A 17,759-nucleotide genomic window follows, 5' to 3' on the forward strand; every position below is an offset into this window, starting at 1 on the left:
GCTGGCTGGTGTTTGTAAGACTGTTTTGATGTTGAATATGTACAATTTTCTTGGCTTTTAAAGGAGCTGTGGGTGCTCCACATGGTGGAAGTTGATTTAAGGAGCCTAAGAGAAAATGCTGGAGCTCTGGATCTTGGCACCTTGCTCAGTTCTGCTGCTTCCTCTCTTCCCTCAAACAGCTCAGTAGCAGACCTGGGTGGGCATGTCCTATTTCCAATGTAATTTTTCTGCAAAACCCATTTGAAAGCAGCCATGTTGCTGTTACTGACAAGTGATCTGTGAGAGAATAATCTTCTATGACTGGTGGTGCTGGATTTGGAGAAATGGGAAAAATAAGGCTTGGACTATGCTGGGTGACAGCAGCAGAGTGTGCCTTGGACAGCTGTGTCAGAGGCAGGAGGAGTGCAGCACCTTTTCAGCTCTCATCCACAAATCCTGTAAGGACACACATTTTAGCAGGGAGGTCTCAGCTGAGATTAGACCTTGCTGCACAAGCTGTTTGCAGAGGAAAGCTGCTGAAACAGGCAGGACAGAGCAGGGCAGGGAGGTGTTGGGTCCCAGCCACGTGCAGCTCTGTGTGTGTGGCTGTGCCCTGCACCCTGCACCAGCCTCCTCTGAGTGTGAGCCAGTGTGAGGTGAGGGTGTCCCCAGGGCTGCACGTGGCTTTGGGGACTGGCTGTCACAGAATCCCAGAGTGGTTTGGGCTGGAAGGGACCTTAAGGGGACAGGGCAGGGACACCTCCCACTGTCCCAGTGCCCAGCCTGGCCTTGGGCACTGCCAGGGATCCAGGGGCAGCCCCAGCTGCTCTGGGCACCCTGTGCCAGGGCCTGCCCACCCTCACAGGGAACAATTCCCAATTCCCAATATCCCATCCATCCCTGCCCTCTGGCACTGGGAGCCGTTCCCTGGGTCCTGTCCCTCCATCCCTTGTCCCCTGTCCCTCTCCAGCCTTCTTGCTGCAGAGGTCACTCTGCCTGTGTGTTCCAGTGTGAGAAGCTGGATCAAACCCCACCAGTGGAGTGGGCAGAGGAGCCTGGGCAGCTCCAGCTGGCTTTGAGTGGCAGGAGCAGAGCATGGTTTGGTTCCCTGTTAGCCCTGTCTGTGTGCACACATTTAATTTCTGCCTGCTGCAGCTGCTGTGGCATCTGCTGCTCCTGCAGTTCCTGGCTGGCTCGGTGTCCTTGCAGGTGTCAGGGACTTTGGGATGCTCTCAGCTTGCTTTGGGACCTGGCTGTGCCACAGCAGCTCAGGGACAGAGCAGCAGGGCAGGGCACTGGTGCTGCTGCTGTGCAGGAGCTGAAGGCCAGTTTGGGAGCTGAAGGCTTTTTCCCTGTTGAGTTTGTGCTGGTTGGCAGGAAAAAGATTTGACAGCTAAAATATGATATTTTTTCTTGCCTTGAAAGTGTTAATAAGAGCAGCAGGAAGGTGCAGTAGGCAGCTGGGAGGTGCTGAATCTGGGGACAGCCAGGCCAGTGACATGTGAATGCCACTGTGAGGGACACAGCGAGGTGCCTCAAATCCCTCTTATTTTTATGCTGATTTTGAAGGGACTTTTAATCCTTCAGACATATTGGCCTCTAAGCACTTTTCTCAAAGAGGAATATAACCCCACTCGAGCAGTTTGGGTAATAATAGCACTTAGTGCTTAACGAACGTTGTGCAATTAATCCTCCAGGGCTCATTGGAGTAGAATTGTGTTGATCTTGGCTGGGGACTGAGGAGCTGATCTGAGCTCAGCTTCCCTTTGGGTGTGGAGGAGCAGCTCCCTCCCTGTGGAGCTGGTGAGGCTCAGGCTGAGCCCTGGCTGTGTTCCCCTCCCAGCTGCTCTGGGATCAGCTCCTGTCCTGCAGGCTGGGACAGCGATCCTGGCTGTTCTGGGCTCATGGCCTGGGGCCAGGGAGATGCTCCTGGCTCCCTGTCCTGCTCCTTGGTCTGTCACCTGTCCCAGGCTTAGCCAGGCTCTGCCATCCTGTCCGTGCACCTGATTCAAACCAGCCTCAGCCGTGCCAATCCACGTCCCACTGAAAGAAACCATTTGCAGTGGGCTGAGGTCCCTGGGGTGGCACTGCCATTGCTGGTGGTGTCACCTTGGGCCAGTGGGGAACAGCAGCATTGAGTCCACAGTGTCAGTCCCTCTGGGTACCCCTTGGTATATTTTATGCGTCAATTCCTGCAGGCTAACCTCAGTTGTTTGATGATTTGTGCTTTGTTTTCAGGTTATAAACTCATTGGGAGCCATTCTGGGGTGAAGCTCTGCCGTTGGACAAAGGTATGTTCTGTTTCCTTTTCTCATTTCATAAATAAAAACAAAGCTAGAGACTTGCTCAGGTATTCCAATTTCCTGATGAAATTACATTTTAAAATGTGCTATTATTTGCACAAACCCAATTTCAAGCTATAACCTTGCATTTCCAGCTATTAAAATTCCTCTGCAAAGAGTGAGAATAGAGTTGTGGCACAGAGCTGGGAACATCCTTTTCTGGCTTTTCCTGTTGTTCTGCTCTCTGCTAAGACATCTTCTGCCCCCTGAAATCCACGTGAGGGAAGAGTGGGAAGGTTGTATCCCTGGTGTGAGGCTGTGGAGCAGGGGTAGCACAGCCACTGCCCCACCTGAGCAGGCACATGAGGCTGTTTGAGCCCCCTGTGCTGGGGCTGGGTTGTCACAGGGCTCCTCTGGCTCTCAGCATTTATCAGATCACATTTCCACGGGAGGTGTTCATGATTTCACTGTTCAATGATTTCCCTGCTCTGTGGGGTGTGTGTGGGTGTGGCTGTGAACACCCATGGGTGTGAGTGCACCTGTGTGACACAGCCCCCTCCCAGCCCTGCACATGGCTCCTGGAGGAGCTGGAACCCAGTAGCTTTTCAAGCAGTTTCCAGACTTAAAAACATTCCCAGCAGAGCCCTGGAGAATAAACTGCAGCCCCTTCAGGGTGAGTGTGGTTCAGCTGTCCTTGGCAGGTCCCTCTGGAGCTCAGGAGTCTCTAGGGTTGTGTATTTGGGGAGCAATATTGATCACAGAATCATTGAGGGTGGAAAAGCCCTCTGAGGCCACCGAGCCCAGCCATTCCCCCCACACTGCCAAGGCCACCACTCCTTCATGTCCCCAAGTGCCACCTGCACAGGGCTGTTAAACCCCTCCAGGGGTGGGGACTCCACCCTGCCCTGGGCAGCTGTGCCAGGGCTGGACAGCAAATTCCAGGAAGGAATTTCCCCCAAATCCCCCCTGAGCTGCCCTGGCCCAGCCTGAGGCCGTTCCCTCTGCTCCTGTCCCTGTTCCCTGGAGCACAGCCCGACCCCCCCGGCTGTCCCCTCCTGTCAGGAGCTGTGCAGAGCCACAAGGGCCCCCTGAGCCTCCTTTGCTCCAGGCTGAGCCCCTGCCCAGCTCTCTCAGCCTCTCCTGGGGCTCCAGACCCTTCACCCACCATTTTGCATCTTCCTGCACCCTTGAGCATCCCTGGGTGGGAACCCCTGGAATCAGCACCTCGTTAGGATGCCAGCACGTCTGTAATTCCTGCGCTGTGGCAGTGATCAGTCCTGGCTGTCTGAGCTCTCCTTTGCTGCATGATTAGCTTTGTTTATTTTTGAAAGAGCCCTTGGGATGCCATCCCAGGGTGGCTGCAGAGAGTTTTCATTGCAGTGCCTGGTGTCAATGAGCTGTTTCATCAAGAGCCTTGTTCTCCTGAGCAGCATAGACAGCCCACCCTGGGCTGTCAGGAGTGTGTGGGATGCACTGATCCCACTGCTGCTCTGCTGGTCACTCTTACACCCATTTCCCTCTTTGTCACTGTTAGTGGCAGACATGATCAGGAAAAGTTTAAAGAAAAACTTCCATGTTGTGTCTGAGAAGGCCAGAGAACCTATTTTTATGAAAGACCCAGACTTTAATGCAGCACTGTAAAGCCATTTCACAAAATAAATAGCAGCTCTGTGTGCTTAGATGGGCCCACACTATTTTTAGCTTAAGCAGGAATTGAATGTAAAGTCTTCTAATAAATTGAGCTGAGATTGGTTCCAGGCAGTGGCTTTGCCTCAGGTTCACACCAGTGTGTGAGAGCCTCCAGGAGCCTTTGTGGGGATTTGTACAGAGGAAAGCACGAGCAGGGCTGGCAGGATCAGTATTAAGTGGAGTTTCATAGAGGTATCTCAGATGGAAAAGATTGGGTTGTGTCAAATTCCAGAAAAAACAGAAACCCTGTATGTTTTAGGAAGAGTCTGTTTGCCTTAGGAAAAGCCAAATATAACTTGCTCTCCTGAATTTGTGAATCTCCTGAAGTCTCTCTCATTTGAAGAATGGGTAGAATCAACAGCATTTTCCATGTCATTTAATCTTCCACCTGTACAGCCAGTCAGGGATTAGCTGTAGATTTTTCCCTGCTGCTCCTTTCCGTTGGATCACCAGGACTCTCCAGGAGGAGGAAGGCAGATTGAAAGCTGCTGTGTTGTATTTCAGATTTTCTCTTGAGAGGAGTAAAGTTTCTTTCTCATTTATTATTATTTAACTGAGCTAATGAAAGACAGCCCTTTCTGCAAGCTGCCTGCATGATAAATAGGAGTTGAATCCTGTTGGGAAAGCTGCTGTGGCTGTGCTGGGGAGGGAAGTGCAGCATCCTGCTGGAGCCACTGCTGGCTGTGAATGAGGGCTTATAAGGTCAGGGCATTTATTTAATTTACTGCTGCAAGAAATACTCTGCCAGATAAATGAAAAGAATGGAGTGTTCAGTAGGACAGCCTTGAAATGGATCCTTGTTGCTCCTGAGTGAGCTTTTCCAGGAACACTTCCTGCAGCTCAAGAGGCTTCACCTGCTCCTCATGGGCTGAGGCTGGAAAGCTGCAGGAGAGCACATTGTTGTGCTGGGGTCTGCCAGAGAAGGGACTGAGCAGCTTAAAGCTCTTTCTCTTCTAACACTCCACTAGTCTGACCTCCTAAATGCAGTCTGGCTGCAGGGGTGCATGTAAAGAGTCACACTTTATAGGCAGCTGGGAATTTCTTGGGGCAGGTGGCTCTGGTGTCCCTCAGCCCAGCTCAGGGCATTGCTGGACTTGGAACTCCAGTCACAGGTGGCTGAAAGGGAGCAGATCCACAGCTGCCCTCAGTTTGGCTCCAGATGGGGAATTTTAACTGTCCTGCTGTGTGTGTGTGTGTGTGTGCCCTCAGTTTGGCTCCAGATGAACTTTTAACTCTCCTGAGGGGTGGGTGTGTTCCCCTTCCCTCAGTTTGGTTCCACGTGGGTTTTTAGCTCTCCTGTGGAGTGTGTGTGTTTCCCTGCCCTCAGTTTGGCTCCAGATGGGGAATTTTAACTTTCTTGGTGTGGGTTTGTGTGTGTGCCCTCAGTTTGGTTCCAGCTGGGTTTTTAGCTCTCCTGGGTGTGTGTGTGCTCCTCTGCCCTCAGTTTGGCCCCAGGTGGGGAATTTTAACTCTCTTGGTGTCTGTGTGTGTGTGTCCTCATTTTGCTTCCAGATGAATTTTTTACTCTCCTGAGGGGTCGGTGTGTTCCCCTGCCTTCAGTTTGGCTCCAGATGGGGAATTTTCACTTTCTTGTTGTGTGTATGGGGGTGAGTGTGTGCCCTCAGTGGGTGTTTAGTTCTCCTGTGGAGTGTGTGTGTTCCCCTGCCCTCAGTTTGGTTCCAGGTGTGTTTTTAGCTCTCCTGGGTGTGTGTGTGTTCCCCTATCCTTGGTTTGGTTCCAGATGGGTTTTTAACAGTCCCTGTGTGTTCCCCTGCCCTCAGTTGGGTTTCTGACCCTCCCTGTGTGTTTCCCTGCCCCCAGCTGGGTTTCTAACATCCCTGTGTGTTTCCCTGCCCTCAGCTGGGTTTCTAACATCCCTGTGTGTTTCCCTGCCCCCAGTTGGGTTTCTGACCCTCCCTGTGTGTTTCCCTGCCCCCAGTTGGGTTTCTAACCCTCCCTTTGTGTTTCCCTTTCCCAGTTGGGTTTCTAACCCTCCCTGTGTGTTTCCCTGCCCCCAGCAGGGTTTCTAACATCCCTGTGTGTTTCCTTCCCTCAGGCCATGCTGCGGGGCCGCGGGGGCTGCTACAAGCACACCTTCTATGGCATCGAGAGCCACCGCTGCATGGAGGCCACCCCCAGCCTGGCCTGTGCCAACAAGTGTGTCTTCTGCTGGAGGTGAGGCCCCCCTGGGCTCCTTGGGACACAGCCAGCTGTGCTCTGGGGGGATGTGGGCTGTCTGTATTGCTGGGGCACATTCCAGTATCCAGGGGCTCTGGATGTGCTTTGCCAGCTAACCAGTGCCAGACACACATCCAGTCTACCCAAGCTCCTGGACATGAATGAATTATGTCCATAATTGAGCAACTCTGTTATTTTTGAGAGCAGAGCAGGTCAGCTGAACTTCTACAAGCACAAGTGTCCCTACCAGGAGCTGTGTCACAGTCCCTGCACTCTCTGCACAACCCTGAGAGCTGTGCTGAGGGGCTGCAGACCATCCCAGGTGGCAAAATGTCCAGAACAAAACCCACAGAGGTCAGAAAAACCTCCCAGCCAATCCAGTCCAAGCTGTGCCCCATCCCCACCTTGTCCCCAGCCCAGAGCTGTGAGTGCCATCTCCAGCCCTTCCTTGGGCACCTCCAGGGATGGGCACTGCAAACCTCCCTGGGCAGCTGTGCCAGTGCTGAGCCCCCTTTCCATGGGGAAATTCCTGCTGCTGTCCCCCCTGAGCTGCCCTGGCCCAGCCTGAGGCCGTTCCCTCTGCTCCTGTCCCTGTTCCCTGGAGCACAGCCCGACCCCCCCGGCTGTGCCCTCCTGTCAGGAGCTGTGCAGAGCCACAAGGGCCCCCTGAGCCTCCTTTGCTCCAGGCAGGACAACCTGTCCTCAACTCAATGACTTCAATTGGTCAGGAAAGTCTTCCTTTTCCTCAGAGAAGTGACTTTGTGGTGAATTCCTGGAGGAAAGGAGCTGTGCTGGATTTGAGCTCCTCTAGCACTACTCACTCCCTCCTGCCTGGGCTCCAAGAGAGGTGTGTGCCAGGCTGGGGGAGTGCAGGCTGGGTCTGAGGAGAGGCTGAGGTTCAGCAGAAATGCCAGCAGTGACGTGAGAGTGCCTGCAGTGGGAGGACAGGGAGGTTTTGCTTTGAGCTTTTTTGTTTTCCACCCTGCTAAATCATCCCATGGGAGCTGTACTTCCTCTGGGACTGAAACCTTACCCCAGGCTGCCAATAACACCCATTCCATCCCCTGCATCCCAGTGAGATTCCCTGAGCAGCCTGAGCCAATGGAAGCTGTCCCTACCATGGCAGGGGGTGCAATGATGTGGGCCTGAAGGTCCCTTCCCACCCAAACCATTCTGGGATTCTGTGATAATATTTCCATGCAAAACCAGCCAAATTCCTCTCTCTGAGTGCCCCTTTCTGTCTTTCATAATCTTCAGGTTTTAATAAAGCAGGTATTTCATGGGGGCATTTAAAGGACTTGGGGACAGCTTGAAGGCTGTGAGCACTGGCCACTGGGCATCCTGTGCAGTTTGCATTTGAGAGTCTGTTCCAAAGGGTTTGTGGGTGCTCTGGATGGGCTTTCCTCATCCTGGGCTTTCCTGGCTGGGAAGGAGGCAGCAAATGGCACCTTTGATGTGCAGCTTCTGCTTTGCTTCAGAGCAGGGCAGTGCCTGGGAAGGAAAACCTCCTGCTTGTGTCTGTTTTCCAGTGGTGTGCATGGAGTCCTGCATGGGACTGTGCTGGGAGGGACATTGCCCTGCCTGTGCTTGTCCCTCTGTCCCCACACACATCCTAAGGTACATCTAAACAGCAAACAGGATGAGGGGCTTTGTTCCCAGCATTGCTCCACAGAGCATTTCCCAGTTTCTCTTCCAGATGCCCTCATTCAGGATTTTTGGCAGCAGCCTGGATGAGGAATAGGCTGAATCAGGGAAATCCAGCAGGTGTGAACTGGAGAGTGCAGGAACTGATAAATGAGATAGTACAGATTTATCAATAATTGATAAATCAGTCCATTAGTGTAGAGACACAGAGAAAGTGGCACTGTTCCCTGTGTCTCTAACTCATCATCCTGTCACTGTCACCTGTCACTTCAGAGGGGTCTGGCACTGCAGCCTGATGACAATGAGTGCTACAGTGCTGATTTTCCTGCTGGCTACAGCCTGAGTGCAAGGAAACAGCTTCCCAGGGCACTGAGCTCAGGGCTTTCAGCTTTGATTCATTTATTTCCCTGCTCTGGGTGAGGTGCTGGCAGGTGTTGGACTCTCCCATATGGAATGCAGCTGGCTGTCCTCAGCCTCCCCTGGAAACTGGAAGGTTTAAGTTGGAAGATTTAAGGCTCAGTTTGAGGCTCATCCCAGGACATTAAGCTTGACTTAAACCAGAACTGCTGCTGAAAGAAGATTTCTTTTTGGTGATTTTCCAGCTCCTGTGCCTGGGCTGCTGCAGCCTTCACTTGGATGTGAGAGGGATCTTCCCTCCCTCCTTGCCACTCCCAATATTGCCCTGCTGGTCCTGTGCCACCCCAGCTCCCAAACCCTGCAGTCAGGCCTGTCTGTGCTTGTTTTACCCCCCACACCTTGCAGGTTGTTCAGTGTGTGACACTGAGGTGGAGCTGCAGGCCCTGGTGGCTGGGCAGGATAAACAAGGCAGCTCCTGAGCAGCAGGTGCCATCTGTGCAGACATGTGAAATCCCAGTTTTGATCTGCTTCTGGCACAGTGTTCCTCATGCAGGTGTTGTGCTGGGCTCCTCGTGCAGATAAGGCTGCTGGGATTCTTTCTTCTTGAGCTCTTCTTTCAGGATTTTGACATTTGTAGGTTCTGCCAATGTTTCCAATTGCACAACCCCCGAGCTCTCCCTGGATGGCTGAAGGAAAGGATCCTGTTTATTTTCTCTTCCTCACTTTGGCAGGAATGCTGCAGTGCAGCTGCTCTCCCTGGGAGCTGGATGTCACTGGAGCTGGCTGGTCCTGACTGACACATTCTGGCCCCCAACCAGTACTGATGGAATCACAGACTGGTTTGGGATGGGGCCTTAAAGGGATCAGTTCCAGCTGCTGTGGGCAGGACTCCTCCAGTGGAGCTCAGTATCCAAACATGCTCAGAAAATGAGGGGATTCTGTCAGAGATGTGGCTTCAGTCTGCACTGGATGCTCTTCTGTCCCCCTTGTCCCTGGGAGCTGTCACAGGGCCCCTGACTGGCTCTGCTGTCCCCTGCAGAGGGGCTGGCACTGCAGGGCTGTGGGGACAGGAAAAGCAGACTGGAAGCTGTGCCAGGGCAGGCTCAGGTTGGATTTCAGGAAAGGTTCTTCCCCCAGAGGGTGCTGGCACTGCCCAGGCTGCCCAGGGAATGGGCACGGCCCCGAGGCTGCCAGAGCTCCAGGAGCTGCAGGGATGCCCAGGGTGGGATTGTTGGGGTGTCTGTGCAGGGCCAGGGCTGGCCTGGATGATCCCTGTGGTCCTTTCCAGCTCAGGATATTCCATGATTCTCCAAGGTGGATTGTTTGGTGTCACCCAAGGCTGTTCCATCAAAAGCACTGAGGGGGACACCCCACACCTGAATCACTGCAATGTCCCCAGCCATAATCCTGTCCTCCAAGGAGTCTGTCCCTCTCCATGCCTGCTCCCAGCTGCTCTCACTGAGGCTGTGTCTCTTTAGCTTAATTGCCTAAATGGAAATGTGCAAGTGACCAAATCTTTTAATCAATTAGAGCAAGTGTGGGTTCGGAGCTCTGTGACACCTCCCTGCAGCACAGGCACCAGGCAGACCTGATTTGATGAGGGTTTTTGGCTCAGTGTCCAACGCCCAATCAATTATTGTGGAGAGAAGGAACAGCTAAATAAGATTTAAATTAATAGGGTTTATTACTTTTGCATCTGAGGAGGAGGCAAAGCAGACAGGGTGAAATATCCTGTGAAGAAATTGGCTCGTATTTCTTCTGCTGTAACTTTAATGCTTATACCTGTGCATGGAGGTTTCAGCTTTTGCTTCTAGACAGCAACTGAAGTTGTATTCAGACACTAAATCAGTGGGTGGCCAAAAGCCAGGCATCACAGTAAGCCCTGAAAAATACAGAGATTAAAACTTAATAATCTCTCATAGGAGAAGTACTTAAGGTCTTTAAAAAATTAAGAAGAAACTGAAAACAGATGAAAACCAAAGCTTCTCCTCAGTAACTAACTTGATTCCAGGGGGTAATTCCTCAGGGAAATGGGGAATATTGATGTCAAAGGAGTGGACACTGCAGGTTTGGAACACCTGGAAGCTGAGCCTGAAAGCTCAGAGAGTCTCTGTGCATGTCCAGCCCCCAGTCCTGGTTCTGCTGCTCTTTTCTCCCAGGTTTCAGTTTGGTTATGGTTCTGTTTCCAGAAGGGACCTGTTGTGACCAAGGTTCATCCCTCACATTGGATTCTTCACTGGTTTGTTGAGTTTGGGCCTGTCTGTCTGCCAGGAGCTCCTGAAATGACCAAATAAATGGGGTGGGGGACAGCACATCAATGTGCCCAGGTCATGCCCCTGGTAAAAAAAGTGGTAAAAAAGTATTGGTGCCTTCATGTGCTGCTCTGCCATCTGAGGCATTTCTAGGAGAAAATGTGTGGGTTGAAATCTCTGATTTTCATTTTATAGCACTTTGTATTCTCCTGGACTTGGACCTCTTAAAGGTCCTGGGAGTTGTTGCAATCAGCTCCCAAATTTATGGGCTCAGTAGTGAATATAAACAGATTATGGGCTGTGAAATGTCCACAGTGGGCCTTGGGTGTCCCTGCAGGGGATGGTGCCAGGTCCAGCAGTCAGTGATGAGGGGCAGTGACTGGGGCTTTGGAAGTGAATTTGCACATTTTGCCATCCAGGTGAGTTCTGGAATGATCTGGGAAGCTGTGCTGGGCAGGGCTCAGGGATGGGGTGGGTGGGCACAGCACAGCACACTGAGCATCACCTGCCTTGCAGGGGATCCTGCTCTTTAAAAAGGGAGCATCTCAGAGCTGGGATGGAGCTTTTCAGCATGGGGCATCTTCCATCCTCAAGGTTTCAATTGGAAGAGAATCACGGAATTCTTTTGGTTGGAAAAGCCCTCTGAGATCCTTGAGTCCAGTTGTTCCCCCAGCACTGCCAAGGCCACCAGACCCTGTCCTCAAGGGCCACATCCATGGGGCTTTCAAACCTCTCTAGCACTGCCCTGTGACATCTTTGCCATGAAGAAATTCCCCTTTATATCCAGTCTAAGCCACCCTGGCAGCCTCTGGTCCTGTCAGCCAATTTATCCAGCCTGCTCCAGGGTGACTTTACCTGTCCTAGGGACAACATTAAATTCAGGTTCAGTATCTCAGTCCTGGTCTCTGCTCAGCCCAGACTGGGCTCCTCCTGTTGCTCTCAGGAGGTGCAGAAGAAAAGGAACAGCCTGGTTTCATTTTGTACAGCAGGAACATTAAACATGGTTGGTTTGTGCATTGGCCAAGCTTTTTTTGTGGTCTCCCTTTTTCTCCTGCCATCACTCCTGGGAAGGTCCTTGGGATCTCTTCTGTGTGTCCTTTCCTGGTCATGGCTGATGTTTTGCCTTCCCCTTTCTGCTGATGCCCCTGTGGTTTTGTGCTCCTTCTTTTGTTTGCAGCTGGAGGCTCACGAGGCTGCAGAAGAGCAGATTGATTTTGTTGTTTTGTCTTGGTTTTTATTGCTGCAGTTTGCACTTCTGCCTTGGTAGGGCTTCCAAAACTGCCAGTTCTCCTGAAGTTCTTTTCCCCTCAGCTCTTCTCCTCTGGGATCTCCCTGCTGGCCATCAGGGTTCACTGAGACTGCGTTTTGAACTCTTCTTGTTTTTATTCTGCTCCTGCCCTCCCTGGCAATGGTGTGCTCTGTCCTCTCATGTCACTGCCACCAGCACTTCCTCACCTTCCTGCTCCCCACCAGGTATCACCCTGGCTCAGTCAATGCCTGCAGTAAATGATATTTTATACCTGAGCTGCATCTGCCCTCAGAGCCTCTTAAAAACCATTTGCAGATTGCATAAAGCAAAAGCTGATTTATTTAAATAAACCAAGCACCTGGGGAGGCAGATCACAGGAATCTGCACCTTCACAGGAGTCCCAGAACCTGCCAGGGGCACTGGGAATGCTGTGCCAGGCTCCTGGTGGATCAGAGGTGAGCTGGGGCTGCAGGGAAGCTGGATGGGAGCAGGCTGGGGGGGTTCCAGGGCAGCCAGCAGGAGCTCCCATTGTGTTCCCTGCAGTCGTGGGGCTGTGGCACTCAGGTGTCTCTGAAGGAGCAAACCAAACCTGTTCCACACCTGGAATCTCTGCTAAAATCAAGGTTTTCTGCTGGGCGTGGGTTTGGGTGAGATTTCATTTTACTTGGGAAGGGAAGGGAAAGGAAAGGAAAGGGGAAAGGGGAAAGGGGAAAGGGGAAAGGAAAAAGGAAAGGAAAGAAATCCCTGACACCAATTCCTGCTCAGTGTTGGTGTAGCCAGAGTTGGGAGCTCACAGAGCCTGGGGGCAGTGGGAAGGTGGCTCTGGTTTCTGTGCTGGGACAACCTCCTGAGCCCAGGGAATTACTGCTTCATCCTCCTCTTGGCAGGGAACCTCCTTTTGCCAAATAAGCAGCTCTGTAGACCTGACCTGGTGTGTTTATTAAACAGTAGGATGTGTTAAAAATGCAGGGCCTGTTGGACACTAATAGCTGTCCAGGGTGCACCCACAGCCTATTGATTTCCTGCCAGCTGGCCCTATTAAATATACAAGGTACAAGTTTTGCAGTTAAACATGGAAGAGTTTTATAAATGTCTTTTATAGCTGACATTCAGAAAACTTTCCATGTTGCCAGATGGGAAAATAAAGGGGAAATTCAAAAAGCTGTTTTGACTTAAAGGATCTTTGAGGTGGTAAAGTTTGAGAACAGTGTTTGAATCTTTGCTCTTGAAGTGGATAAAGAAATGTTTGGGCCAGAAGCCTGATTTTATTGAGCCTAGGCTTGTGTTTTAGCACTATCAGACAGGTGTTTCTCACTTGGGGAGTTCAAGAATCCCAGACTGGTTTGGGTTGGAAGAAACCTTAAATTCCATCCAGTGCCACCCCTGCCATGGCAGGGACACCTCCCACTGTCCCAGGTGCTCCCAGCCCTGCCCAGCCTGGCCTTGGGCACTGCCAGGGATCCAGGGGCAGCCCCAGCTGCTCTGGGCACCCTGTGCCAGGGCCTGCCCACCCTCACAGGGAGGAATTTTTTCCCTGATGTCCAACCCAAACCTGCTCTCTCTTGGTTTGAATCCCCTTCCCCTTGTGCAGAGGTCACTGGGAGCCTTTTGCTGCTCTCCAGTGAGGATGGAGCAGCCCCTCACCCTGAGCAGGTGCTGCCCTGTCCCTTCCCCTCAGTTAAAGGCTGGAGTCCTGTCCTGCTGCCCTGGAGCTGGATGCAGCTGGAACCTCCAGGTGTCCCCAGGGCTGCACAGTTTATATGCATTCATTGCTGTAGTGACAATGTTAATAATAGTGCCTTATGTACTTTACTGTGCACAATAAATTATGAACAAGGCCATCAAAGAAGTTTTTTCCATTCAAGGGGGAAATGTGGGAAATGGATTTGTAGAGAATTCCCAAAGCTTGACAGAAGGCTCACACAGTGTGCATTTGTATGTAAACTTTGAGAAATGTTGACTTAGAAATGCCATGGAATAGGACAGACCTGTCTGAGAGAGAATGGAACTAGAAACAAGTTTCAAAAGGTGGCCTTGCAAATAATATTGGATACTTTGGAGAAACAGAGAAATAGAACCATGAAAGATGCAGTGTAGTGGGACCCACAAGGGGTAATTTTAGGTGATTTGCTGTAAGGCATTTACAGCATGATGTGACAAAAGCTGATAGCCAAGAAACACTTACAGTGTATTGTAATTAGGAACTAATTAGCTTCTGATTGTGATGGTGTGAATTATAACATCTGTATTGTCTCAATTGGCTTCTGATTGTGAGGGTGTGAATTATAACATCTGTATTGTCTCACCCTTCTCATGAGACTGAAAATGGAATAAAAGTTTTTAAAACACCTCCCAATTGCCCCCTCTCTGGTCAGAACAAGGCATAACCCAGCATGCAGGGATGGTGGAGGGGGTGCAGGAAGCTGCAAAACTGAGTGTCAGGAGTGTGATTTGGTGGGCCTTGTTTTCCTGTCCAGAGGTGAGTTAATCCAGGAGCTTTTGTGAAGGCCCCTGCACAATTTGCTGCTCTTAATGAGCTCTGAAGGGCTGCCAGGGGAAAAACTGAGGGGGCTTTTGGAGCACATTTCATATTTTGGGATGAAGCAGGAAATGGTGGAGAGAGAACAAGGAGGTGAAAACACAGAATTTCATTGACTTCCTTAAGATGATATTTAAGGTCTGGATGAGCTCCTCATGCTAATAAAGTAAGAAATGAGGAGAAACTCCATGGGTCTTCCAGGTGCCTGGGTCCATTTACCTGGGTTGGCTTTTGCTGTTTTCCAATAAAACAAAATATGGGGACAATGAACCAGGTAAGGTTGGCTTCCCACCCCAGTGTGACCCAGCAGTTCCTCAGATGGAATCTGGGGTTTTTTCCCCTGCAAACTGCTTGGGTCAGGGGGATGAAAATCTGGGAGATGGCCCAGATCCCCCAGGAATGCATCCCTGGGACAGGGCAGGCCTCCTGTTCTCTTCAGGGGATTTGGAGGAGCCTGCCCTCATCTGTCCTGGTACCAGAGCACCGCACAAAGACTGGGGTAGAAACAAATTCTGTCCTCAGGGTGGTGCTTGGTGCCTTTGAAATGAACTAAAAATGGCCTGGGACCTCCCTTCTCCAGAGCTTGGTGCAGCTGTGAGCAGAGAGGAGGCAGAACCAGTTTCCCTTTCTTTACAGAGGTTGTTGCAGACATTATTTTGGCTTAGAAACCTTTCACCTGTGCTTCAAAATATCTGTATAGAGTGTAATATTGTCCACAAGGCCCATTCCTCCCTCTGGGAGACCAGAGCCTGCAAGGAGAGGGGTGTGAGAGAGGTGTTCAGGGGTGACATCCAGCAGCAGGAGTTGCTGAGCATCTTTTGTTGCTTTGAGTGCTGTTGATGCCAAAGTCCCCAGGTGGCAGGTGAGTTCCCCAGGTGGCTTCCAGGTGGCAGTGGGTGACTGTGCCCTCTTCCCTCAGGCACCACACGAACCCCGTGGGCACCGAGTGGCGCTGGAGGATGGACCAGCCCGAGCAGATCCTGCAGGAGGCCCTCGAGAAGCACCAGAGCATGATCAGGCAATTCAAAGGTAACTCCTGCTCTGTCCCACCCCTGGGCTCCTGGGGGATAGCCAGCAGTGACATCTTCACACAGGTGAGTGTCACAGACATGTTTTATGGAAAATCCTTTCTTTGGGATTTTTCCTCCTGAGAAGCTGGGAGGCCTCAGGAACAAAATCTAAGCATTGATTATCTGCTGCTGTGGAATGCAACAGGTGCATCTGTTAATTAGAAACATCATGTTGGATGTTTCTAATTAATGGCCAATCACAGTCAGCTGGCTCAGACTCTCTGTCCAAGACACAAGCCTTTGTTATCATTCCATTCCTTTTCTATTCTTAGCCAGCCTTCTGATGAAATCCTTTCTTCTATTCTTTTAGTATAGTTTTAATGTAACATAGATCATAAAACAATAAATCAGCCTTCTGAAACATCCTCATCTCTTCCCTCATCCTAAGCCACCTGTGAACACGGTCACAGGTGAGAACGTTCTGCTCCTCTGGGAAGGAGGCCTGAGCTTCAGGCTGTCAGGAGGATGGGGGAGAAGAGGCTGCTGTGGCTCATTAATGTCTTCTGAAATGAGGCTCAGCCACTGGGAGTGTGCTGTGCCTGGAGGGAGCGGAGTGGAACTGCCTCTGGTGCATCCTGGTAGTTGTCAAATCCTTTCCCGTGGTGTGCACAGAGCCCTCCACAGTGCTTAAAGCCAGCCTGGGTGATGGGGGATCCTGGCTCCTCTGGAGGAGGAAGCAAAAGCCATCAGCCTCTTACCTGACAGGACACACACTGGCAGCCCTGACACCCAGCTTTGTGTTACCTGCAACTCCTGGCTGGTGTTTGTCTCATGAATAATGAAACAGCAGCAAGCAGGGGATTTTGGTTTTCAGCAATTATTCAGTACCTGTGGTTGTGACACAGCACCTCTGGGAAGCACTGCAGCTTGCTTCCCACAGAAATCCCCTGGAAGTTTGATATTCTGTGTCTGTAGCTGCAGAGAGGGCTGGGGGTTTTGTTTCCCAAATGTGATGATCTGGCTGCTGTGCCAGGGTCAGCTGTGTGCTGGCAGGGCTGGCCAGCTTGGCAGGACAGCTCCAGGGCTCTGCTCTCCCCAGCTGCCTTGAGCTGCACAAATGGAGTGGAACAGCCATAAAACCTGCAGGATGGGCGCTGGCCTTGGCTGTCAGTTTGGGAACCTGATTGTTTAGGTTGGCTGTGCTCAAAGAGATTCCAGTGGATCCAGGATGTGGCAGGCACAAAGCCCTTCTGTCAGCAGAGCAGAGCTGCTCTGCCTCCATCTCTGCAGCTGGATAATGGGTGGAAAAATAGCTCAGGTTGGGGCCCCATGGGCTTCACTCTCCTCACGTGGCTGCTTTGGAGCAGCAGCTCAGTGAAGCCTCACTCCTGAGCCTGGGCTTTGTTTGGCACTGTCAGACATCCCCTGGGGCAGGGATGGTGGTGCTGAAACAGCCTCAGCAGCTCTGCAGGGAAACCTGGGGGTGAGGCACTCTCAGGGCAGGGCTTTACCCCAGGGGCACCTGCAGAAACACCAGGGTTGAGCCAATGGATGCAGGGAAGGATCTGGAGCCCCAGGAGGGGCTGAGGGAGCTGGGCAGGGGCTCAGCCTGGAGCAAAGGAGGCTCAGGGGGCCCTTGTGGCTCTGCACAGCTCCTGACAGGAGGGGACAGCCGGGGGGGTCGGGCTGTGCTCCAGGGAACAGGGACAGGAGCAGAGGGAACGGCCTCAGGCTGGGCCAGGGCAGCTCAGGGGGGATTTGGGGGAAATTTCTCACTGAAAAGGGAGGCCAGTCCTGGCACAGGCTCTGCAGGGCAGGGCTGGAGTCCCCATCCCTGGAAATGTTCAAAATTCATGTGGATGTGGCACTTGGGGACACGGTTTAGTGGTGGCTTTGGCAGTGCTGGGGAATGTTTGGACTCTGATCCTGGAGGTTTTCTCAGCCTCAGTTTCTCTGTGTCTCTGAGCACTGGGAGGTTCTGAGGGAGATCAGATCTGTCCATGCTGGAGTCCCACCTGTCTGTTGTCCCTGCCCCCAGAAGAAGGGACAGCAGACTTGGTTTCTGTTTGAGAGAGTGAAGTTGCACATCAAAATGAGCTTGTTCAGCCAGGGTGGGGCCTGGACAGGTGGGACCCTCCAGCCCTGGAGGCTTTCAGGCCTCTGGAGAGGAGCCATTACCACCCTGCACTGAGGAGTAACCTCATTCCCTGACCCGGCTGTCTTCCCAAAATGAGTTGAGGACAGGGAGTGATTATGGAGAGACTTTCCAGCATCTGAAATACTGCTCAAGTGTCAGGGGGCCTGTCAGGACATCCCAGTTCTCCCTTTTTGGAGTCTATTTTCTGTTAAACAAATTCATAAATATTACTCAAAATGTGCCTGTGCATCTGAGCACAGTTACCCTTGACCTGGAACTGTGAAAGGAGAAAACAGAAAAGCTCTGGACTAGAACTGTGCTGTTAAGTGGGAAAAGAAAAGCTGGTTCATTTTTCTAGTGCTAGATGGCAACATTCCTGTCCTAGCTGCTGTGAGTCAAAGGTTTATTAAGGAGCAGAAAAATTGGAAAGAGAAGCCCAGGAG

At 51.7% G+C, this 17,759-nt stretch overlaps 1 protein-coding gene across 3 annotated transcripts in view; it reads left to right on the forward strand.

Annotated features, from left to right (window-relative positions):
• The window catches only part of LOC135456008 (S-adenosyl-L-methionine-dependent tRNA 4-demethylwyosine synthase TYW1-like), a 99,782-nt gene that overhangs the window by 29,668 nt on the left and 52,355 nt on the right, over window positions 1–17,759 (forward strand). For all 3 annotated transcript variants that reach the window (XM_064729595.1, XM_064729594.1, XM_064729596.1), the window contains exons 10-12: window positions 2,218–2,270; window positions 6,007–6,125; window positions 15,089–15,198. In XM_064729595.1, the coding sequence (XP_064585665.1) occupies window positions 2,218–2,270; window positions 6,007–6,125; window positions 15,089–15,198 (282 nt within the window). The remainder of the gene's footprint in view (window positions 1–2,217; window positions 2,271–6,006; window positions 6,126–15,088; window positions 15,199–17,759) is intronic.

This window comes from Zonotrichia leucophrys, chromosome 19 (genome assembly GCF_028769735.1).
Source record: "Zonotrichia leucophrys gambelii isolate GWCS_2022_RI chromosome 19, RI_Zleu_2.0, whole genome shotgun sequence".
In the NCBI taxonomy this organism is placed as follows: Eukaryota; Metazoa; Chordata; class Aves; order Passeriformes; family Passerellidae; genus Zonotrichia; species Zonotrichia leucophrys.